General features: G+C 61.6%; 1 protein-coding gene and 1 long non-coding RNA gene across 4 annotated transcripts; one reads left to right on the top strand and one right to left on the bottom strand.

The window, feature by feature from the left end:
- Positions 1-3,152: 3,152 nt before the first annotated feature.
- LOC132507272 (uncharacterized) lies at positions 3,153-5,528 on the bottom strand. The gene is made up of 3 exons (XR_009536113.1): positions 5,390-5,528; positions 5,180-5,292; positions 3,153-4,239 (listed from the first exon to the last, which is right to left on the bottom strand). It is a non-coding gene; the product is annotated as an uncharacterized LOC132507272 (long non-coding RNA).
- A 228-nt stretch (positions 5,529-5,756) lies between these two features.
- IGFN1 (immunoglobulin like and fibronectin type III domain containing 1) lies at positions 5,757-23,217 on the top strand. Of its 3 annotated transcripts, XM_060126451.1 has the most exons (17): positions 5,757-6,023; positions 7,045-7,317; positions 8,036-8,085; positions 8,220-8,221; positions 11,103-11,218; positions 11,685-11,809; positions 12,428-12,569; positions 12,906-13,205; positions 13,657-13,956; positions 14,460-14,633; positions 15,476-15,604; positions 16,888-17,190; positions 18,166-18,254; positions 19,628-19,823; positions 20,514-20,822; positions 21,495-21,833; positions 22,713-23,217. In XM_060126451.1, the coding sequence occupies exons 1-17, from the start codon at positions 5,789-5,791 to the stop codon at positions 22,973-22,975; spliced, it is 3,345 nt and encodes a 1,114-aa protein (XP_059982434.1). In that variant the 5' UTR covers positions 5,757-5,788; the 3' UTR covers positions 22,976-23,217. The 3 variants fall into 3 exon arrangements, with proteins under 3 accessions (XP_059982434.1, XP_059982426.1, XP_059982419.1); XM_060126443.1 differs by lacking the exons at positions 5,757-6,023; positions 7,045-7,317; positions 8,036-8,085; positions 8,220-8,221 and having other exon boundaries at positions 10,270-11,218; positions 13,849-13,956; XM_060126436.1 differs by lacking the exons at positions 5,757-6,023; positions 7,045-7,317; positions 8,036-8,085; positions 8,220-8,221 and having other exon boundaries at positions 10,270-11,218; positions 22,675-23,217.
- Positions 23,218-23,900: the final 683 nt, after the last annotated feature.

Below are 23,900 nucleotides of genomic sequence, written 5' to 3'. Positions count from 1 at the left end.
GCAGGTGTTATTTAATCCTCATTTTGCAAGTGCAGAAACGAAGCTGGAGAGGGGCTAAATTATCTGATCAAAGTCCCAGAGCAGGAAGCGGCAGAGCTCGCTTTCACGCCTGGGCTGTCCGGCTCCAGGGGCCATGTTTCAACCACCCAGAGAGGATGGACCTGGAGAGAAGCTTCCAGCAGGTGGTTGTCAGACTCTGACCTCTTGCAGAGGTTCCCCCTCCAGCCGGGCATGGGTAGCCCTCCCTGGAGAGGGGAGGTGCGGGCGACCTCTCGGGGGGGACCCTTCGGATAGACCGTCCTCACACTCTCCCTGGAGGATTCCTGGCTCTCCGACCTCACCTGCTTTTCTTTCTGCACCGTCCAGGCTAGTCCCAGCCTCCTGATGGCCGTCAGCTGTGGGCCCAGCAAAGAGTATGCAAGCCCCTGTGAGATTAGGGGTGACGACAGGCCTTGTAGCCGCCAGGGCACAGGATCACTTGACAGACGTCTCTATTTCACTGTCACGAGGGCCGAGCCTGGAGCCCTCTCCCAGCTCCTGCAGCCGCCCTGGCCTCCCTGCGACCCAGCCCATCTTGTTTCCCTCCATCCGACCCTCCCCTCACAGCTGCGGTTTTCACACTTTCTGGTCAGAGCCTCTGAGCTATCCCTCGGTCCTCCAGCGTCACCCCGCACTGAGGGCCAGAGGGCTAAGAAGCCTCCCACCTCTCCTCTGGAGGACACCCCCTCCTCCCTGCCCACCGAAAGCTCTTCTTAAAAATACCCATCCGAGGGGGTTCCCTGTTCCCCCGCCCCGTTCCCTCAGGGGGGAGGTTTCCAGGAATTTGCTGGGGATACATACAGAGATTTAAAGTATCCCGTTCATGTAGCGCAGGGGTCTGCAGAGGGCCAGAGACTGACTGTTTTATCAGGCCACACAAGTTCCCTTGCCACCATGCGATTCTGCCGTTGTAACACAAAAACAGCCTTAGAAGATATGTAAGTGACAGGGCGAGACTGTTTCTGATAAAACCTTATTTACAAAATCAGGGACTTCCCTGGTGGTCCAGTGGGTAAGGCTCCGCGCTCCCAGTGCAGGGGACCCAGGTTCGATCCCTGGTCGGGAAACTAGATCCGGCACGCCGCAACTAAGAGCCCACATGCTGCAACTAAAAGATCCCGCACGTGGCAACTAAGACCCGGCGCAGCCAAACAAGTAAATAAAATATTTTTAAAAAACTAAAACACCAGACTGCCCCAGGTTTGCCCTGGGGGCCAGAGTTACCAACCCTGTGATAGACAGCACTTTAGGGGAGTGGCCTCGGTGGGGCACTCTGGCTGGGGCACACCCTGCACAGCTGGGGCACCGGCCTCACCCACCCCGCAGAGACCCTGAGTGGACAGAGGCCTTTGGGGAGCACTGACCTGAGTGGACAGAGGCCCTTGGGGAGCACTGACCAGGGTCGGGGCTGCTGTCATGGAAGCATCCCGGAATGGGGCCCCAAGGCGCAGACCGCTGGAATGAGTGCTCGTGACCCGGGCAGACTGCCTTTGCCCTAAGGGAGGAGGCCCCCAGCCTTATCGTTGGCTGACACCCTCATGTGCTGCTGGACTGATGCGCTTGGAAGAAAACCCCAAGCCAACACTCCCGAGGTCGTGTGTGGCTGGTGAGGTGCTTCCTGTCTGCGAACTGGAACCTGCAGTTCCTGCGCGCGAACCTCCTGCGTGCTGAACTGGGGAGGAGCTGGGGGTGTAGGGTGGCTCTGGGCCCCTCCCTCTCCCTGCCCACAAGCAACTGCTGCGGAGACACTCTCAAAACTGAGTGAAATGGGGCTCCCAACGCTGGCCGCCCCGGCGCTCACAGGCCACCAAGAGAGGTGCCCGGGAAGCGGTGGGAACAGGACGTGGGGGGGGCTGCGAATTGGTGCTCTTTCTTCAACACAGGTCCCTGCAACGGATTCCAGTTTACCGCACTCTGGCCTCAGAAAAATAATGGCCCTTTATTTTTCGAAATCTAACCCTATGTGTCCGCTCAGCACGGTCACGGGCAGCTGTGTCTCGCATCATGGCGGGGCGGTTGCCCTTCGCTCTTTACTCCAAGCTGTTCTCTACTGAGATGCTCCTGGCAAGGGCCTGGGGGTCCTTGAGGGCGGGAGGCCCCAGGCTTCGAGGTTAGGATGGAGCTGTGGCTCCCTCCCGAGGCTGGAGCCCTGTGTCTCAGGACCGGGCCCTCTGGGCATCACAGCAAGGCCTTTCCGAGGTCGCCATCTCCCCTAGAGAGTGGACCCGGGACCCACAAGAGACTCATCCCCTTCCCAGTCCAGGGAGAGTCCTTCCGGCTCCCTACCTGTCCCCACCCCGCCTCCCACCCGCGGCCCCAGCCTTGCTGGCCTCCCTCCCCGTGGCCACTCGCTGCTCCTCCGGCGGGGCGAGGGCCGTACCTGTGGTGCCTGAGGCTGTGCTCCTGCCTAGCACCGCGGGGGTCCTCGGGTCACGGGGACCAAGGCCAGACACCCTTCTTGGAACGGGCAGTTCAAGTGCCCAGAGAGGTGGACAGAACGTAAGTTAAAATCTCAGTAAAGGATCCTGTCCATCGTTCCCACCTCATCAAACTACCCGCCTGCCTCTTCCTGCCACAGGGAAACATGCCATCTTTCGGGCTGTGGTCTGTGGGGAGCCTGGACCCCAGGTGCACTGGCATGCTCCAAAGGTGACCTCAGTAATTCCGGCAAGTACCAGATCTCGGACAGCCCAGGCAGCAAGGAGTACGTGCTGCAGTTAAGAACCGCGGCTCTTCCCCTGACAGGGGTCTGCCCTTCTCTTCCCATCCCCTAGAAGGTCTCCAGTCCCCAGACGAGTAGGAGATATTCCCAGAACCAGGTGTGGACCCAGCAGGCTCACAGGGACCTCTGCTGATAGGTTACCTGGAGCTTACCTCAAGCTCTGGAGGGAGGATGCCTGGGTTACAATCCCAGGCCCAGCATCTCGGCCTTAGGAAGTCCATTACTTCTCTAAATCTCTGTTTCTTCCTCTGTAAATTGGGGTGATAATAGTACCTCCTTCATGGGTTTTTGTTGTTTTTTTTTTTTGCGGTTCGCGGGCCTCTCACCGCTGTGGCCTCTCCCGTTGCGGAGCACAGGCTCCGGACGCGCAGGCTCAGCGGTCACGGCCCACGGGCCCAGCCGCTCCGCGGCACGTGGGATCCTCCTGGACCGGGGCACGAACCCGCGTCCCCTGCATCGGCAGGTGGACTCCCAACCACTGCGCCACCAGGGAAGCCCCCTTCATGGGGTTTTTATGAGCATTAAAGGTTTACGTAAAGTGCCCAGCCGGTGCCCGACCTGCAGCGGGCCCTCAGTCGCTATTGGGCAGTATCGGTAATATTTATAGCTCCCCATCACAGAACACCTACGATGTGCTGGCCCTGGGCTCATCGTTTGACTTAGATTATATATTTTAATCCTGACCATTCACTGCTTTGGGGGTATTATTAACCTCATTTCATAAGTAAAGAAACTAAGGTCCAGAGAGGTTAGGTAACCTGCCCATAGCACACGCCAGAGACGGCATTTAGTCCTGGATCCGTCGGACTCAGGAAAGCCAGCTCTCTCTGCCACACCACGTGCCTCTGATGGCAGAGTTGGTCCATCCGCCGCTGTCCTGACCCAGGTTTTTGTCTTGGGGTCCGCTTCCCTGATGAACCCTTGGAGCTCGTGAGAACCTGGAGTGTGTCTTGTGCGTCTTTATAGCGTCATCACGTCCAGTGAACGCAGGGAGGGGAAGGCTAGCTCCCCTCCCCTGTTCCCCTGCCCTCGGCCTCTCTGCAGATCACAAGCTGACCAGCCAGGCACAGACCTGCACCGCTGCACAGTAGTGAACACGAACGGGGAGGCCGCGTGCTCAGCAGGCTCACGGTCATGGAAGGCGGGCTTCCCCCCCACCCCCCAGCCCAGCCCTTGATGCTCAGGGCGTGGGAGAGCCCTGAGGGGAATCAGGCCCCGGTGCTGGGTGGGGAGACCACGGAGGCCGCAGCCCCGCCGGGTGCAGAGCCCTGGGCTTCTTCCGCTGCACGTGCGCTGCCTCTGCGGGTGCTGAGGAGGCTCACGCGCGCGGGTGCCCCCTGCAGCTGGGCTGGGTGATATTCTCTTGGCCCTGGGGACCGAGGTCAGGCCCTGAAAGTGGGTTTCGAGTCCTGGTCTTCTGCTAACTCACTCAGGGGGCTTTGTTTTCTTCTCTTGGCCTCAAGCTGTTTTGTAGAAATCTGCATGGGGGGGACAAACAGGTAACACAAAGGCCAAATCCTTCCTCAGACATGCTCTGTTTCGGTTTGCTCAGTGTTTCTGAAACTTTAAATTAATTAACTTTAAACTTTAATTAATCTGTTGGAAAGCAGATCTCGTCTCTGAATTGGTTATGCTTTTGCCCACAAATAACAGAAAACCCTCCTCCAAGCGGCCCAAGAAACAAAGCCACTTCCTTATGTCCACGATGACAAGTCCTGGGTGGCGTCCAGGGCTCCAACCACAGCTCGGGGCTGTCGCTGGAGAGCCAGACTCTTCCCGTCCCACGGCTCTGCCACCGTTAGGGGTAGGGTTACCACCCACCCTCGTAGGCTGTCTGCTGCAGACCCAAACTCAACCCCCATTCAGGCAGGAAGAGGGGGAAGAAGTGGCCCTGGGTATATCTGGCCCTTTTATCAAGAAGGCAAAAGCTGGGCTTCCCTGGTGGCACAGTGGTTGAGAGTCCACTTGCCGATGCAGGGGACATGGGTTCGTGCCCCGGTCCGGGAAGATCCCACGTGCCGTAGAGCAACTAAGCCCGTGCGCCACAACTACTGAGCCTGTGCACCCAGAGCCTGTGATCCACAAGAGAAGCCACCGCAATGAGAAGCCTGCGCACCGCAATGAAGAGTAGCCCCCGCTCGCCGCAACTAGAGAAAGCCCGCACGCAGCAACGAAGACCCAATGCAGCCAAAAATAAAATAAATAAATAAAATAATAAATAAATAAATAAATAAAATAAAAAAAAGAAGACACATTGAATACACCTAACCTACTGAACACCATACATAGGTCAACCCAGCCCTCCTTAAACATGCTCAGAAGACTCGTATCAGCCTAGAGTTGGGCAAAATTATCCAACAGAAAGCCCACTTTGTCATTAAGTGTTGAGTAGCTCCTGTAATTGACTGAATACTGTACCGAGAGCGAAAAGCGGATGGCTGCCTGGTGCGGAATGGTTCTCGGTGTGTCGGGGGTTCACCCTCGTGATGGCGGGCTGCCCGGGAGCTGGGGCTGCGCTGCCCAGCAGTAGCCTGGAAAGATCAAAAGGCAAAATTCCAGGTACGGTTTCTACTCAATGTGCATTGCCTTCGCGCCATTGTAGAGACAAAAAAAAATCACGAGCCGAACCCTTGTAGAGCAGGGACCATCTGTTTTTCAGCAAGTAGCCAGTCGTTCCAGGGCGTGGCTAAGGTGGGTGTGTGCATCAGTCGCTGGTAGTACTCTGCTTCCTCGTGAATGAACGCCTGGGGGCCCGGCCACACCCGCTCTCTCCCGGCCCCTGCTCGCCCCTGCTCGGGTAGGAGCTCTGCTCCACCTGCCGCAGTGCCGGCTCAGCAATCTCGGGTGTCTCTTGCATAAACTCAGCAGATCATTTACAGCGTGGTAAGAGCCATGGATATTCCTAGAGCATTTCTTTCCCTCCACCACGTGCTCTGGGGCTCCACCCCGCCCCTCTCCGCCCCACCCCTTTATCATCCAGCGGTGTTGGTGTTGTTTGGTTCCCCGGGCCGGTCGTCAGCAAGCAGGATGGGGGCAGGAGGTGCTGTGGACCCACTGAGGCCCTGGAGCCCCCTCTTCCTCTCCTGGCCTCAGGATGGCGAGACGGCCCCCTATGGCTTTGACAACCAGACCAAGCACTGCCTGCAGCATCTGGGGAAGCACTACCAGCTCCAGACCCGAGACCTGCGGCCGGGGGACGCTGCCCTTTACCGGGTCAGGGTGCCGGATGCCGGCGTCTCCCGCACGGAGCTGGAGGCCAGCGGTGAGCGGTCGGCCCTGCCGAAGTCTGAGTGGGGGGCGCCCATTTCGGTTCCCTTGCGGGGGGTAGGTGAACGTGACATGGCCCCCCTCGCAGCGGGGGAGAGGAACGGGTACCCAAATGGTTAAATTATGATGATGCCTTTTCAAACTCTTGGTCCGAGGTCTGTGTTCTTCTGGTGCTGGGCTGGGCTCCGCTGAGGGTCTCAGACATGGGGTACCTGGCTCTCGCCTGGCTCACAGGCTGTGCATAGCCTCCACTCACTCTCAGATCAGATCTGCCTAATTCCACGGCCTCCTCTCGGATGTGGGTCCTCCCCTCCCACGACCCCCCAGCGAGAATCTCCACCAGGTCGGCCCGCTCCTGCCCTGTGCAGACCCCTCCCCTCCCTGCCTCCCATGCCCACACCCCACCGGCACTGTCCCTTCCCCCCTCATCAAGCTCTGTCCCTTCCCACTGCCACTCTCCCAACCCCTGCCCCAGCACCTGACAGCTCAAGGGACGTTGGAGGGAGGAGAGGCTTGGGGCGGCAGGTAGATCATAGAGTCGGGCTAAGTCAAGGTGGAAGAAGGAGCGGGTAGACCTCCAGCTGGCCTGGCGTGGTGGACGCGGAAGGGGGCAGGGATCTGGGGGCAGCCAGACCAGGCTGTGAGTTCCATCTGGACCATGTCTTAGCTGGGCAAGCCATATAACTCGTAGAGCCTCAATGTTCTCACCTGTAAGAGGGAAATAATAACACCTGCCCTGGAGGTGGTTGTGAGGATTAATCAGACGGCAGGCGTAAAGCACTGTGCTCAGCCTGTTGGCTTCCTTGCTGTACCTACCTGCCCCCAGATAGAACGGTCCGATTTAGAATTCCAGAGCCCGAGTCTGACTGTTCACAACCTAATTATAACTCCTCACTTTATGTGGGGAAACTGATACCTGGGGCAAGGAGTGGCCTGTCCAAGGTGACAGGGAGCTGCGGCTAAGCTGAGCTCCCAGCGCCCTGCGTCGGGTCACACTGTGTCCTGCTCCCCGGCAGCCGTCCTGCCCCAGGTGGTGGTCCCGCTGGCCTGTGCCCACTGCGGGGAGCAGGGCGATGCGGTCCTCGAGGCCACTCTCTCTGACCCCTGCCCCGGCACCACCTGGCATCGCCGGCACCGGCCGCTCCAGCTGAGTGACAGATACGAGGTGTTCGTGTCCAGTGATGGGCTGACCCACTGGCTTCTGGCAAGAAGGACCTGTTTCTCAGACGTGGGCCGCTACTCCCTCGGCACCAAGCTCCACGCCTGCGGCGCCTGGCTGGTGGTTGAAGGTGAGTGGGCCACGCCTGGTCTTTCCCCGCCTCTGCCAGGGTGGCGAGACCTCAGGGCCCAGGAGGGCGGGAGGAAGGTGGGGCGGGGCTTCTGTTGCCAGTCCCCTGCTTTGGAGATTCCTCCTCCCCGCAGAGAATGAGGAAGGCCCCCTAGATCTATTCCTGACACCTGCAAGTGCAGGCCCTTCACGGCCAGCCCAGCACTCCGCAGTGGCATCTGCTCCACTGGGCACAGATCCAGGATGGCCCTAAGGTCCTGGACAGGGCTTGGGACAGTGGCCCAGGTCCACTAAGGATGAGGAGCCCCTGGGTTGGGCCAAAGGACACCCTTAAACTCCCCTAGGGTTCTGGGTTCAAGGTCATCCTAGGAAACTGTAAATCGGACATTTGTGAGGCAGGCAGTAGGGCAAGTAGATGTTTTTATAAACCAGCCACCCGCTCATGGCAAATGGCTTTTGGCTTCTGTAGTTTCTCTAAAACTCCTCCTGAACCACCTAGCAAACTGGGGTGGCCTCGGATACAGGACTGGGGGAAGTGATGATGGGGTTTATCCACCAACGAGCTGCCACATTCTGGCTTCCTCTGGAGACGGTCAGCTTGTTTCCCTGCTGGGGAAACTGAGGGTCAGGCAAAGCCTCTGGGGTCCGAGACGTGGCTCAGCCTGAGTTCACAGGTCTTTTCTCCTGTCTTTCTCTGGGGGCGTGACCTCTCACCAAAGCTGGGAAGGATAAAAGCCTTCTGACCGCGAGCACCGACCACCAGCAGCAGGTACAAGGAGCCCAGAGCCCAGAAGATTCCAGAAGCATCTGTGGCGAGCGGGGGAGACCCAGAGAGCAGGACCCCACAGGGAGCTCCCTCCAGGGGGCCGGGCTGGCTTCTGGGCTCACAGCTGGCCCAGACAGAGGTGGCCTGGGTGGGCGCAGCTACACTTTGATGGGGGACAAGGAGGCAGCCGACTCAGCCTGGGGCCCTGGACTGGCAAGAAAGGGCTTTCTGGAAGAAGGGGGCAGAGCCACTCCTCTTGGTGAAAATCAGCTCCATGGAGAGGGACGCAGGGACAGGAGCCTTCCAGGGGGCTCAGGGGAGGGCCTAGAATCAGGGCTGGGCCTCGCAGGGGACCAACCGCGAGGTCGTAGCAGCGACAGCGAGGGGGACAGATGCTCTGGGACGGCAGGAGGCAGGAAGGCTGGGTCCCGGCGTCCTCAGGCTGGAGGGCTGGGGTGCAGTGGGGGAGGGAAGGGGCATGGCGAGGATCCCAGGAGTTGGCTGCCCAGGCTCAGTCAGGAACAGCCCTGGGACGCTCAGCTGGGACCTGGGACCAGAGAGCGGGCCCCGCGGGGATCCCAGGCTGGTCATGTGGGGTCTCGGTCAGAAGGGGAGGGGATGGAGATTTTGCAGGGGCAGAGCCCGGATGAGGTGGGGGGAGAGGATGGCCTGAGTGGGGAAAGGGGGAGAGGAGCGGCCGGGGCAGCGCAGGGCAGCGGGACTGACCTGGGGGACACCAGGGGCCGCCGCAGGGTGGGAGCTCCTGGGGCCCTGGAGCCTTCCAGAGGAAGAGGTTCTAGCTCCATGGCAGGCAGGGGCCCTGAGTCCTGGGGCTCTCGGAAAGGTAGTGAAGCTGACCGTGGGGACCGGGGGTGCCCCTTGGGGTCAGGGGAGTCTCCAGGACAGACCTCTGAATGCAAGGACTTCCAGGGGCCACCGATATCTGGTGGCGGGAGCATCCCCGTGGGGCCCGGGGGTCCTGAAGCCAAAGCTGGGTCTTCACTGCAGGAGGCAGGTGATGGAGGCCCACGGGGGTCTGGGGATGGGGGAAGGGGCTACACAACCAGCCCTGCAGGCCCAGGGGGTCCCGGGGGCTGGGAAAGGGGCCCACAGGGGCTCAGGGGAAGGGAGGGCCCGGAGACGGCGGGGACCTTCGGCGAGGCAGAGGACGGCTCCAGCAGCCCCCAGGATTCCCGAGCCTGGACAGCCGGGCAGAGGGGAACAGGAGAGGCGGGCAGAAGAGGGTCTGAGGGCCCAGGCCCTTGGGATGACACACGGTCCAGCCCCAGCAAATCCGGGGCCCACTGTGGGCCTGGAGTGCTGGGGTCTGGTGGGGGGCAAGGGGGTGAGGGGGGCACCCAGGTGGCTGGGCTGATGGGTTCTGGTCGGGGAGTGGAGGCCAGAAGCCACAGGCTTAGAGGTCCTTCGGGCCCTGGTGGGACACTGGGAGACATGGATGGGTTCAGAGGTGCAGGGGCCATGGGGTCTGAGCCGGATTTCTGGGATGGGCCATGGAGCTCCAGGGAGAAAGGACCCGGAGGTGAGATGGGCCGCGGGGATGGCGTGGGGCGAGGTGGCCTCGGGGCCTCTGCCACAGGGGCAGGACCACGGGGCTCGGGGAGAATAGGGCCTTGGGGTCAGACTGGGGATTACGGGGGCTTCAGAGCCCCGGGGGCTCTGGGGGCTTCTGGAGAAGGAGGCCATGAAGATGGCTCTGGGGCTTCAGGGCCTCTGAGGGCAGCGGGCAAAGTACGAGATGCGGACGGAGCCAGGGGCCTTGGTGCCGGGGGCTCTGGAGACGGAGCCAGTTCTGGGGGTGCTACCCGGGGCCCCCCGGCACGAGCTCCTCGCGCGGGGCCGGCCTCGGAGAGCCGGGGCGCTGATGAGTCTGGTGAAGCGCTGGGCCCTGGGCAGGGATCACGAGCTGCAGGGCCTCCGCCCGCCGGAAGCACGTCAGCCAACGGAGGGGCGTCGCGGGGTCTCGAGCCTGGGGCCATGGAGCCAAGGGGTGCGGCAGGCTTTAGAGGTGGTTCAGGAGGCCTTGGAGCGACGGGGTCAGGGGGTGAGGCTGGTTATAGGGGCGACTCAGGGGGTTCTGGGGAGATGGGGTCAGGCGCTAAGGCTACAGACAGGGGTCCAGCGGCTGGGCAGGGGGCGTTGGCACCTCAGGGCTCCGGGGCTGCGCAGCTGGGTGGCGGGAGGATGGGGGCAGGGTTGGGGGGCTCAGCAGGTACAGGCCAGGGTCTGGACAGCAGCCAGATGCCCGGGGAAAGGGGCAGATCCGTGTCAGTGTCCGCCGGTGGGCGTGGAGAAAGCCACGCTTGGGGCCCAGGCTGGGAAGACCAGGGGTCTGGCCAAGACAGCACAGGTGCCAGGGACCGGCCCCCAGGCTCCAGGGCTTCAAGCTCCCTGCAGGAGGAAGATGCCACTTTCGGGGGGACCCATGAAGGGCCACAAGCCTCCTGGGGCTGGGAGGGGGCTCCAGGCAGAGAGGAGGCTGGTGGGGGGCAAAGCCCAGGGTTCCCAGATGGCAAAACTTCAGGTCTTGGAAGAAGCAGGGCTAGCGGCCCAGGGGACTCAGGTGTCCTGGGTAAGGGGACTTCTGCTGGGAGGGAGAATGGCTCCGCCCAAAGGCCTGGGGATTCGGGATGCCAGGGAGCCTGGGAGGGCCCAGATGGTCGCTCCGGCAGAAAAGGCTCTGGAGACGGGTCACAGGGGACCCAGGGGCCCGGCTCTCAGCTGGGCACAGGACAGAGGGGAGGAAGGGGCTTCCTGAGGGAGCAGGGGTCCCTGGAGGCCCGACGTCCAGGGGCCCTAAAGGAGTACGAGGACCGGGCAGCCAAGGAGTCAGGCAGGTCAGAAAGGAGGCTCGGTCCATTCAGGAGCAGGACTCAGACGTGGTCCAGGGTTGAGGTTGGAGCAGCAAAGAGGTGGGGAGCACATAAGGCCAGAGACCCGGGGGAACCGCCTGGGGGAGAGGACGGGGGATGCCCAGGGAAGGCCCCCAGCCGTCCCAGCAGCAGGAAAGCCGGCAAAGAGGGCGGGTCAGACGTCTGCGGCCAGAGGACAGACGCCACCCGGAGTCCCAGATCCAGACACAAGCCTGGCGCCGGCGGTTTCTCCCAGGAGGCGCGGGGTAAGTGCCTCTCAGCCGCCCTGGCTCCAGGCGGTAGCCAAGGGGGGCTCCCTGGACACTGGGGTGCCTGGGCCGTTCCCAGACCCAGGCGTTTGTTGCTATCAGCGACCCCCATTTCCAGGGATCTCTTCCCCATTCAGGAGGCCACCTCTTCCTCCTTGTGTGGGGGGATGCGGGCTGCACGGGGCTCGGAGCCCTCCTGGTATCTGTCTTGACGCCCCGTGTCCAAAGCACTGGACTTGTTGAACTAACTCGCTGTGGGTCCCCCAGACGTCGCCCTGTGTGACTTAAGGGCTGCTCATCTCCCTGGCCCCCCAGATCCCCTGCACCAGCCTGGGCTCTGCAGAGAAAACCAGATGGTCTGGCCTCGCTGGCAAGACGTGTGGCCTCCCGGGGTATGGTGGGATACTGGGCGGCAGGGGGATCCCTGGGCGCCCGTCCTCCACACTCCCCTGTGTCTCTCCAGGCCCTACAGGCCACTTCTCCCAGGGCCTGGCTGACTTGGAGGTGCAGCGCGGGGAGGCTGCTGTGCTCTCCTGCACCCTCACCAGCGACCTGGGACCCGGAGCCTGGTTTAAGGATGGAGTCAAGGTACCCCCCCCCCCACCTCCTTACCGGCCGGTTTGCGGGGAGGGATGAGTGAAGCAGAGAGGCGTAGAGAGATTTTTCACTCTTCCTTATACCAACGTGCCGGCTTGGAATAAACCGGATTTTTTAAGTGGGCGTGTCTCCCACTCACCACTCCCTGTACACGCCCCTGGCCCTCCCTCCACATCCAAACTGCTGTCCTGCCCCGGCACCTCTGGAAGTCTGCCTGTCCTTCAAGGCCGGTACGGAGGCCGCCTCCTTGGCCCAGCCGGACGGGCTCTCGGCTCCCTGAACAGCCCTCGACCCTTTAGCTGTCATCTCAGCAGGGGGTAGTCAAGGGCTCTGGAGCAGGGCCTTGGCGTCCACTGGACCGGGCTGACCCCGGTGTGGCCACTCACCGCGGCCGTGGCCTCTGGCTTCCACGCCTGTAAAATGGGCTAACAGCGGTGCCCACTTCACAGGTCGTGGACAGTTGATGAGACACTGAAGCGGGTGACTGGCTCCAGCCGAGCACACGATGAGAGTTCAGTTCATTCCCGCAGTTGCCTTAGAAAAGGCCCTGGCCCGCGGTGGGAGGGGCTGGACGGGGTGGGTGACGGTCCTCTGTGGCCTTGTTCCCAGCTCAGCGCCCAGGACGGAGTCGCCTTCGAGCAAGACGGGCTGGAGCACAGGCTCCTCATTGCCCGCGCGGAGGGGACCCAGGCTGGGAGGTACAGCTTTGGAGCCGGCGACCAGCAGAGCGAGGCCACGCTGACCGTCCTCGGTGAGGCCCGGCCCTGCCCTTTCCTGCCAGGCGGGCTCTTGGCCGGCGACACACGCCACTGCCGAACGTCTGGACGTGTCGGCAGCCTGCAGCCCGCGGCGATCTCACCCTCGGTCGAGGGGATGGTTTTAAAAAGCAACCACACGCTCCCCATTCCTGTCAGCACGTCCTCAGAGAGGTCCGGCCCGTCTGTCCTGCTGCAGATGAAGCCCCTGGGTCCCTCCTGCCCGTTCTCACGAGGCGGGGAGGGGGCTGTGTGTCTGGGCCCTTCCCTCCCCGCCCCCAGGTGCCCGGTGCCCACCGTCTTTGACTCCTTGTGCCCTGTCCTCTCCCCAGAGCCCCCGGTCATCGCTCCCGACATGATGGCGAAGCTGAGGGAGCCGCTGGTGGTCAAGGCGGGGGAGCCAGTGACCATGAAGGTCGCCTTCCAGAGCTGCCTCCCGGTCCAGGCCACCTGGAGCAAGGACGGGGTCAAGGTGGCCGGCGGCGACGGCGGAGGGGCCCAGGTGGCAGTGGGGGACAGCTCCACGCGGCTGTACCTCCCCAGCACCAGCAGGAAGGACTGCGGCCAGTACAGCGTGGCTCTGAGCAGCAAGGGCGGCTCCCTGCGGGCCGAGCTCACCCTGCAAGTCCTAGGTGCCAGCCTGGCCCCAGCCCTGTCCCCGGCCCCGCAGAGCCCTCCCTGGCAGCGGGGCGGGCCCTGGGGGGGTGGCCCTGGTATTAGCCCTCACGTGCATGCTATTTAAGACCCAAAGCCACCCCTAGCTGTCCTCGCCCCTCCTCGGACTGGGGGGAGCCGGGCCATGTGTCTCTGCAGCTGACGCACCAGGCCCTAGGGGTGTCGCTGAGTCGCGCCAGTGAGGTGGGACTGCCTGTGGGCAGAAGGCCGCGCCCATCTGGGCTCGGGGCTGGTGCATTCTGTGTCACCTTCCGGGGGCGTGCGTGTCGGGGGTGGAGACCAGGGACGCCTCGAGGTGATGCCCACCCAGGACCTCCAGCCCCGGGCAGCCTCGTCTGCTGATAGAGGAGCCCAGCGCCCCTCCCCTGCGGCCCCTCTGACCCCCCTTCTCCTCTCGGGGCTCCCCAGACAAGCCTCAGCCCCCACAGGGCCCCCTGGAGGTGCAGGACGGCCACGGGGCTGGCGTCTGCCTCTGCTGGCGGCCCCCGACGGACGACGGGGGCCAGGCCCTGCAGCACTATGTGGTGGAGAGGCGGCAGGCTGGCCTCGGCACTTGGCTGAAGGTGGGCGAGCCCCCTGCGGACAGCACCACCTTCACAGACGCCGAGGCGGAGCAGGGCAAGAAGTACGGCTTCCGCGTGCGGGCCGTGACCGCGGAGGGGCCTGGGGAGGCCCTGGAGTCCGACGAGGTGCTGGTGGCTCCCGAGGGTGAGAGGACAGCCCGGGGCCAGGGAGGGGACGTGCCGGGCTCCCCACTGTGCCCAGAGACCGGGGGCCACCAGCCAACATCCTGGGGGTCTCGAGGCCCTTCGAGAGCTCTGTGAGAGCCTCACCCCAGCTCCTGTGGGGCCTGGCGGCCAGATCAGCAAAGCAGGATGTGCGGGGTCTTCTCCAGGTGTGGCTCTGCGGGACGGGGGCGGACCGGCAGAGCCGCTGTCCCAGGCCCCTGGGATGGACCGGCGTCGTCCTCCATCTGCAGCATCTCCCAGGGCCTCAGGGCTGAGGGCCTCAGGGCTGGCTCTAGCCCCCAGGCCACAGTGCTTCTCTGTTTCCACCACTCTTCCCCCAAACTTCGGGCTGGCTCAGACCCCTGACACCCCAAAGAAGGGATAGCATGTGGCTGGCCCCAGATGCCCGCTCCTCTACAAGGACCCCCCGGGAGCCGGCGCCTCTCCCAGCCCCGGACTGACCAGCACGCTCTCTGCCCCCAGTTCTGCCCGGGCCCCCTCCCCCGCCAGCCATCCTGTCGGCCTCCAGCCAAAGCATCACTCTGTCATGGACGGCACCTCGGGGCCCGGGCAGCGCCCACATCCTTGGCTACCTGATCGAGAAGCGCAAGAAGGGAAGGAACACCTGGGTGGCAGTGAACCAGCAGCCGGTACCTGGTGAGCAGCCTGGCGGTGGTCTGCATCGTCCTGGCCTCCAGAGCCTCCCTGGACCCCCGGCCCGAGGTGCTGTAGCAGCATCTAGCCAGATCACTTCAGTATGACGGTCTCGCTGGTGGTGGTTTACCTCCCGGGGCGTTTGGCAACATCCAGCAATTTGGGGGTGTCACACTGAAGGGGGAAGATGGGGGTGGCCTCTCGTGTGAAGGGACTGAGATGCTGCGGCATGTCCTTCGACACACAGGGCAGTGCCCCTTCCCCAAACAAAGAATGGTCTGGCCCAAAGCCTGGTTTAGCGGAAGTCTCACGCCGCGTTTCTCTCTAACGTGAGCTTTCTCATCCGTATGATGACGGGGAGAAGTGTCCCGGCCCCCTGAGTAGATTCCAAGAAACTGCTTTCTGAGCCCAGAACAAACTCAGAAAAGCCCAAGCCCAGGCTAGTAGGAGAAAGAGGGGTTCAGAGCTCCAGGCAGGCTGTGCTGGGTGCCAGGCTGTGCCCCCCGGAGCCTCGGCCTCCCGTCTCTGGAAAGAGGGCCATGGACTGAGGACACCTTCTGTACCTACACTGCTGAGTGGTTCCATTTTACTGAAATACGACAGCAGCTCTAAGGCAGAGGGAACCAGAGCCATGAAGGCATTTGCCCGAGACTTCCCAGCACGTTAGCGGCAGATCCAGACAGGGATTCAGACCCTGAGACCCTGAGCGCACGCTTCTCCCCTTGGAGAGGACGAGTCAGAGCCGGCTGGGGGCTGGGGGGCAGGGAGGTGTAGGGCCAGGCTGGTCTCGTCCAGGCACCGCCCGGCCCCGTCTGGCGGGACTCATGTGGGTGGGCTTCCCACAGAGAAGAAGTGGACGGTACTGGACCTGAGGCAGGGCTGTCAGTACGAGTTCCGGGTCACAGCCGTGGCCCCCTCTGGCCCCGGGGAGCCTGGGCCCCCATCGGATGCCGTCTTTGCTCAGGACCCCACGAGTAAGCGGAGTGCCAACCCGGGAGAGGGTGGTGGCCGTGGCATGAGCAGGCCGGGGCAGTCCCGAAGGAGACATCAGGATGGCTGGGGGATAAAGGTCGAAAGGCCCTGCGGGCGAGGCAAACCTTAGGGGCCCTACACTGAGACCAGACAGGCCCAGGAGCCAGAAATGGGGATTGGAAGAGCGCTTCCCCAGCTCAGCCCGCTCACTTGGTCCCATCCTGTAAGCATCCCCCAGTGAGGGGACATCATGCCTACGGGGAGGGGGTGGTCATGGGGAGCCTCGCCATCAATTCTCCATCCAGCCAGCATCTGCTCATCGTCACCTGCTGGGGGCTGGCGTTGTGTCAGGAACCAGGTGCATCCTTGGGACACTTCTGGTCTAGAGCAGCATTACCTGTGGTCCACGTGTCCACGACAGGCAGCCTAGGACATTTCCAAGCCCTACAGAAGAGAAACCTGCCCTGCTTTGTTTGATCCAAATTTCCCAAATTCAAGCAGAGAATACCTATTCCACGAAACACCTGTCAAAGCACCCCTCCGCGGCCTACAGCTGCTCTTTGCGCCTCTCCTGAGCTCTTACCCTCATGAGCCCGCTGGTGACAAGCCCTGGGGGAGCAGCACGTTCCTGGCCCTTGTGGATGTGCCAGGGGTGTCCTTCCATGTCAGCCGGGGCCTGGAGAGACACAGGGAGTCTGGGGGGCTGGGTGCCCAGGGATTGCCCCCAGGTGGCTCCCCAGGTTTGAAGGCCAGAGCCCTGGACCGCCGTGCAGCCTACAGAGCCCTTTACATACCTCACACCTTTGTTCTGAAACCCTCGTGGGTGGGTGGGCCTGTGCTGTTATCATTCCCATTTTACAGGTAAAGAGCACAAAGTATGGACTAAGTACCCAAGGCAGTCTTGACTAGGAGCTTAATGCTCACAACAAAAAGAGAATTCTAGTCTTCAGGGATGTTGGAACCTAAGGACTCATCGTTGAAAACAGCAGATTGGGGGAATTATGGAAGGACAGTTAGGGGAAGGGGGTTGGCAGGTTGGTGAGTGGGTGGAAGGAGTCGGGGGAGGCTTCCCGGAGGAGGCGAGCTGGGATGGGTGGTGCAGACTGAGGAAGAGTCCAGGGTAGAGTAAGGGTTCGGGTTCCGGCGGGTGCTTTAGCAAAGCCTGGAGGCGGACCCCTAAGTGAAAGCAATCCCCAGCCGCCCGTGGGAAACCAGTGAGTGGCCACCGAGGGGCCTCCCTCAGGAGAGGTGTTGCCGCTCCTGACACCCCGTGGTGCCTGGCCAGGACCCCCCGGGCCCGTGAGGGATCTCCAGGTCACGGACACGTTGCACGCCAGCATCACCCTGAGCTGGGCCCAACCGGACCCCCAGGACGGCGACGAAGCGCTGGGCTACGTGGTAGAGCTGGGCGACTCAGCCAGCCCGCAGTGGAGTCCGTGCCACACAGGCACCGTGCCGGGCACTACCTACACGATCAAGGGGCTGCGGCCTCGGGAGGGCTACTTCGTGCGGGTGACAGCCGTGAATGACGGGGGCCGAGGCCCGCCCACTGCCCTGGACACGGTGGTGCAAGCCATGCCCGTCAGTGGTGAGTCCACCTCCCTCCTCCAGCCCAGGCCCTTCCTGGGGTGGGCCTCTGAGTTGCACCCATGCGCTAGCTGAGCCGGGACCCCCACCCCCACCCCCGCTTAGTGGAGTGTCACGTCTTGGGCGCCTAGTAAGAGCAGGGCACTGGGCTAGGCAGGCCCTTTCAGAAACGCATTTTCATTGTAACTCATGAAAATCCTACAAGGTCAATACTATCCCCAATTTACAGATAAGGAAACCGAGGTCAGCAGTCCACTGCCCTGGGCCGTACCACTGGTATGCGGCAGAGCCCGGGTGCCAGCCAGGTGACTGACCCCAAAGCCCAGGCTCGCTGCAGAACTCTTTGCTGCCTCCCCAGCGTGGCCTGAGAAGGCCGGCTGCCTCTCAGCTCCCGAGTTCACGTCAGGGCAGAAGATGCCCCCGTCCCTGTTACCCGGAGGGGGACTGTCTTCCCCGGGGGCGTTAACTGCTGGAGCAGCTGAGCTGTCTTTGGCCCAAGCTGACACTGGGCCATCCCAACAGACCCCAGCTGTCCTTGTGACGATGAGGGAGACACACAAAGAAAATCACCCTGGGTCTGGCCACAACCCAGAGCCCGTCCTGGCTCTGCCCCAAATCCCGGGCTCTGGGGCCACTTCCTGCCTCAGATGGGTAGTTGTTTCATCTGCAAAACACAAGAGCTGGGCTAGTTTCTCACCATCCCCCTCCGTTCCAGCCTGCCCCTAAGGCTGCCCCTGACGGCTTCCCTTTCTCAGCCCCCATCCCTCTCCCCCCTTCCCCAGCCCTGCGGCTCCCCCCAGGATTCCCCTCCGGCCCCCTCTCCAGTTCCTGCAGGGCCCCCTGTCCAATGTCCAGTGGGGGTTTCAGCATCACTGGGCTGGCCTAGCGTCTAGTCCCCCCGCAGCCCTGCCTGGTTGGTGACCAGGGCTGGGGCCCAAATGCAGAGGGAGGTGACAGGCCACCCCGTGTGTTCCAGTCTGTCCCAAGTTCCTCATGGACGCCAGCACGAAGGACTCGCTGACGGTCAGAGCTGGGGACACAGTTCGTGTGCCTGTCCACTTTGAGGTGAGCACATCTAGTGGGCTGCAGCAGGCAGTCTCAGCCCTGTGGGCCTCCTTTCTTCCCGGCTCCTTTCTGGCCCCTAGTCAGGGACCTGCGCTTGTGTTGGAAATCAGGCCGCAAAGAGAAGGGGAGGGGAGGGGAGGGTCCTCCTGGCAGGGACAGCCCTCCCCTGGAAGCTGGGTGGCCACTCTGCTCCTGTCCACGACGCCCTCTGGTGGTGGCTTTCGGTACTGCACCTCTAAACCCTCGCCCCGTCCCCTCCCCCCACCCACCTCTCCACCTCCTTAGTCTGGGAAGGGTTCCCTGCAGCGGGGTGATGCCCCTTGACTTCAGAATGTCTGTTGTGAGAGTACGTAGCCTGCGTTTGTACGTGTAGTACAGCAGCCAGTGTGGTTAGAAGCACAGGTGGCTGGATTCAAATTCTGACCTCATGGCTCACTAGCTGTTAGACTTTGGACACATAACTTAACCTCTCTGTGTTCCGACGTCCTCATGTCAAGAGAGGGTATTCATAGTAACTTATCTCAAAGGGTTGTTCTGAGGATTCAAGGAATTAATACTTGAAAGGACATAAATAGTGCTGGGCACACGGCAAGTGCCCAGTATTATTATTGTTGCTGTTGTTGTTAAAATCATCATCACCTGCGTGGGAAACTCATAGGTGGTGGAGTCAGACCCAAACCCAGATCTAACTCTAAATTACATGTTCTTAACTATTAGACCGTAATCATGACGATGGTAATGATGACAAAAGTATTTAAGACACACCAAGTGTTTGCTCTGTGTTGGGCCCCGTTCGTACCGTTAACTTCTTGGGTCCCCAGACAAGCCTGTGAGGTAGGTCACCGTTAGCATCCCCAGGTGCCTCTGACGCCCAGAGCTGAGGGTCTCATGGGAGTTGGTGGTGCAGCCATCAGGCAGCTGGACGGGTCCCCCCACCCTGGTCAGGGTCAGGCCACCATACTCTCCCTCCTGGACTATTGCAGGGACCCCCCCAAGTCATACCCCCCCTTGGCACCCCAGCCTGGGCACCAGGGTGGTCAGCACTCCCCTCCCACGAGTCCTCCCCACTTCCGCCCGCCCTCGCTCCCCCAGCCCCGTGAAGCCAGATCTAATTCCTGGTTAAACCTTACAACAGCGGTTCGTGGCTCACAGAATGAGACGCAGGTGTCTGTATGGGTGTGATGTGCGGGGCCCTTAACGTGTTTGCAAAACCCCCTTTGCAGCCTCCTGTCCTTTCCCCCCACCCTGCTCCCCCCGTGGCTCTACCCAGATGCTCCTCTCAGGATGCTCTTCTCACACTTACACTTCAGCCCAGCTCAAAGCCATCGCTTCCACGAAACTCCCCTCTCACCTCTCCTTCCTCTGCGTCCCAGGCCGCCTCCATGCCGGACGTGACCTGGCTAAAGGATGGCTTGCCCTTGCCTAAAAGAAGTGTGACCTCCGTCAAGGATGGCCTCACCCAGCTCCTGGTCCCCGCGGCCAGCCTCGCTGACAGCGGCCTCTACACTGTGGTGCTGAGGGGTCCGCGGGGGGAGGAGGTCACCTATAGCTTCCGCCTCAGGGTGGCAGGTGAGGCAGGCCCGGGCTGGACACGGCTGGGCCGCTCCCCAGGGCCTGGTCACAGGTCTGCGGGATTCCACCCGCCTGGGTGTGCCCGTGACCACACCCTGACCCTTCTTATGCGCCCCAAGGGAGAAAGGAGGAGGGGCCGGGGAGGGGGGTATCACTGTCCTTCTCTCCGGGCGGGGGGTGGGGGGTGGGTTGGGGACAGTTGAGCACAGCCCTCCCCGGACCTCTGTTGTCCCTCATTTCGGGTCAATGAGCGGAGAGAGTCACCACCATCACATCACTCCAAAGAGCGGTGGCAAGAATTGTCTGTGGTCCTCCCCTGGGATAAAGGTGGTCTCCCCCAGCCCCAGCCCCGGAGGGGTTTCTGAAACCCAGAAATGATGGGCAACTAACAGCGAGAGCTCTGTAACTTGGTCTTATGGAAGCCCCCATTCTGTTCCTGTGTCATTTTACTTACAAGACAAAGTGAATTAAAGTGAGTCTTTTTGGAGGTTTCCCACCCTCTAGCAGTAACTGCAGAACTGGCCCAGTTCTCTCTGGCTCCAGCCCCCTGCCTGGCGAGACCGTGTCTCCAGGGCCCTGGAAGAAGTGGGGACCACGGGCAGGTCCTGGGGACCTGGAAAGACTCATGGCCCTGGGCAGGGCCAGGTGGGCACTTCCGGCTCCAGCCTGACCCCTCTGTCCCCGCAGCGCGCCCACGGGCCCCGGGGCCCATCCTCCTGCGGGAGGGCACGCTGGGCTCAGTGATCGTCGAGTGGGTGCCGTCCCCGGACGAGGCCGACGGGAGGGCCGCCCCGCTGCACTACACGGTGCTGACGCGCTCCTCCCCGCACGCGCCCTGGCGCCCCGCGGCCGAGCGCCTGCACACCTGCCGCTTCACCCTGGTGGGCGTCCTCCCGGGCCACGAGTACCACTTCCGCGTGGTGGCCAAGAACGAGCTGGGCGCCAGCGAGCCCTCGGACACGCGCCAGCCCTGGGTCGTCCCGCGGCAGCCGCCAGGTGAGCTCCGCGCGGAGAGCGGCGGGGACGGAGGCTGGGAGGGCGGGGACAGCTGCCGGTCCATCGCTCTTCCCACCTCCCGCCCCGCCCACCGGCACCCGGGTCCTCCGCGTCTGCGATTCAGGGTGGGTCCCGCTTCTTCCGCGGGGAGAACGCGAGGAGCGGAGCTGTCTGCGGGTCTTGGGTGGTCTCTCGAGTCAGTGGCAGGCGAAAAGGTAGACAGAGACCAGTTGTTCTCCGAAAACAGAGTCTTTTACAGTCAAATAGATGCGAACCTTCAAAGCAGTTGCCAGAAAAAGCAGGCCGTAAAAAATCAGATGCTCGTTCTCTCACTTTCACGAGTTTCTAAAGTAGAAAAATGTCTGAAAGGTTCCACACCAAAATGCTAGCTGTGGTCATCGGTAGGTAATTAGGTTGTGCTTGGTTTTTATTCCTTCTCCTTTTGATTTCTTGTATGTTCCAATTTGTCCACACTGAGCGTGTGTTAGCTTGTAGTACAGAAAAAAGAAGTCCAAAAATTATCTTAAGAAAAGGATAAAAAATGAGTAGAGCAGCCTTGGGGCCAAGTTTGCGGGTGAGACATGGCAGGAAGGTCCAGGCAGTGCCCGAGTTCACCAGGGGCTTGGGACTCGCCGCAGCCCTTCTCTCTTTCTGACCCTCCTCGCCTGCCAGTTTCCACCGCAGACAGGGTCACGGTGAAGGCTCCCAGCTACCAGGAGCCCGACCTGAGACAGAAGCCCCGCTTCCTGGTGGGCCTGCGGACCCACCTGCTGCCCCTGGGTTCTGAGTGCTGCATGACCTGCGCCGTGCAGGGCTGGCCGCGGCCCCGCGTCACCTGGTTCAAGAACGACCAGAGCCTGGCAGGCGACCCCGCCGTGTACAGCACCGACCTGCTGGGCGTGTGCTCCCTGGTCATCCCCAGCGTCTCGGCCGAGGACGGTGGCAAGTACAAGGCGGTGGCCGAGAACACACTGGGCCAGGCCATCAGCACCGCCACCCTCATCGTCATGGGTGAGACGCTACCCGACAGGGGGGCGAGCTGGCCGGGTGGGGGCGGGGCGAGGAGAACCAGAGACGCAGCTCCCGTCTGCCTTCAGGGAGTCCTCAAGGGGCCCGTCCCCTTCTAGAGGGGTGGGCTGGAGTCAGGACAGCGCGGTTCTCCGCCTGGCTCTCCATGAGCTCTGTTATTTAACCTCCACCTTCGGCCCTCCTGGCGCCTTGGTTTGCCCATCACAGTGGATGAGATCACTGGTGAGCAGCTCTTGGCCTGAGGGGCTCCGTGCCACCCACCTAAGCTTCCCACAATGACCTCGCGACCCATTTTGAATGAGAGAGAAAGAGGCTTCTTCTCAGTTGCACCTTCATAAATATGCCCAGAGAGGGACACCTAGTGCCCCAAGGCCACCCTGGTTCTCTCATGGGTATTCCCCAGTAAAGTAAATAATGTGTGTTAATAAGAAAACTAGCCTTTTTTTTTTATTGTTAGCCTACATTTCTTTTATGTTTTTAATTTTTATTTTATATTGGAATATAGTTGATTTACAATATTGTGTTAGTCCCCAATAGTATCTTATATTTTGAATAGTTAAAAAAAAAAAGTAACTCCTAAACATTTTTAATTAATCGGGATTGACCTTTGTTCAGCAATGGCCCTTTCAACCCGGGAAAGGAATGTTGCGAAGTGCCCAGCTCCTGTGCACACCTATCGTTTGGGGGAGGTTACGGTTCCCCACGGGGCCAGGGAAGAACTTTGCCCGAAGCGGGGGAGCATGTGGTGGCTGTGGATCTGAACCCACACGCCCATGGCAGAGCCCCGAGGCCTGACCCCCTGCGGTGTCACGTTGACCTTCAGGACGACAAGCCGGGATCCTGGTCCTCTGTGTCTTGCAGAATCTAGCTCTGAGCCCCAACACACCCTGGAGTGCCCCAGCCCGTCCCCACAGCCTTGGAATGAAGGCAGATCCTCGAAGGTTCACTCCTCACACCGCACTGGCCTGGGGAGGCAGTCCCAGAGGATGCAGGATGCTGGCCGTGCCCAGAGCCCCGGGGAGAGGGGAGTGAGTGGGCTCCTGGGGAAGCTCCTCCCGGAGGGCACGGAGGCTTTGGGGAAGACAAAGAAGAAGCGAGCATTCAGCCTCCCAGCCCCAAGCTGAGTCACTGAACAGGATGGCAGCGAGCCTCCTGCCTGGGGGAGCAGAGGGAACTGGATGTCTCTGCAGGATGGAGGCCAGATCCCTTGGGGGGAGGTCAGGACGGGCTGTGCCTGAGTGACCACAGTGAGGGGAGAGCACGGGGGCCCGAGGACCTGGGCGGGAGCCAGGTGTGTGTGTGTGTGCTGGGACAGCTGCTCTCTGTATGTTGTTTCTTTATTAAAGCATTGGCTAACACTGGCAAACCATTTGCAAGTGAATTTGGGGTCTGCACGCTGGGGGGAAGATTCCCAGTGCAGAGCCTCTGTGCCAGGCTCCAGCCAGGGGTGGGCTTCTGGCTGGAGGGAAGAGCTGGGTCAGAACCGGGCTCTTCTGCATCCCGGGGCTGTGCAGTCAGTTCCAAGGGTGGGAAAGCTGGGAACGTTCCGAGGGTCTGCGTGGTGAAGAGACAGCCCCCCACCCCCCACCCCCGCCCCGCCCCGCCCCGTCCCGCCCAAGCCCGCGTCTCCTGCATGCCTCTGTCTGGCCAAATCCTGCTCAAAGCCAGAGGCTTCCCTGGGTGGAGTCTGGGCTGGGAAATAACACTGCTGCGCAGGCTCTGTGGGCCCCAGCTTGCCCCTCCACAGTCCCACTGCCCCGTGTCACCGATGGGCCCCGTGTCACAGACAGGACGGGATGCTGTGCGACCCACCACCTCCACCAGAAGCTCTGGTCCTCCTTCACCTTCCAGGCCTGGCCCCTGAGCCTCCTAGGCTCCCGGGAAGTAATATGTATCAAAAGCTTTAACATGTATAACTCTCTCGATAATGCAGTAATTTCATGTCACTGCATGTATTGTTATGAGGGCAAAATAGGGACTTTTTCCGAAAAACAGAAACGGAGTTTACCACCAATAAACTCTGCATAATTTCCTCTTTATACCTCAGAC

This window comes from Lagenorhynchus albirostris, chromosome 2 (assembly GCF_949774975.1).
Source record: "Lagenorhynchus albirostris chromosome 2, mLagAlb1.1, whole genome shotgun sequence".
Lineage (NCBI taxonomy): Eukaryota > Metazoa > Chordata > Mammalia > Artiodactyla > Delphinidae > Lagenorhynchus > Lagenorhynchus albirostris.
Note: the sequence above shows the minus strand (reverse complement) of the source record. Positions and strands in the feature narration are given on the sequence as shown.

Bases quoted from the DNA above. Each gene is read 5' to 3' on its own strand.
- IGFN1 (XM_060126436.1), top strand. From the start codon at position 10,285: ATGGGGGCAGGGTTGGGGGGCTCAGCAGGTACAGGCCAGGGTCTGGAC. The intron at 15,605-16,887 runs GTAAGCGGAGTG...GTGCCTGGCCAG, and splicing joins CTTTGCTCAGGACCCCACGA to GACCCCCCGGGCCCGTGAGG. The intron at 18,255-19,627 runs GTGAGCACATCT...TCTGCGTCCCAG, and splicing joins GTGTGCCTGTCCACTTTGAG to GCCGCCTCCATGCCGGACGT.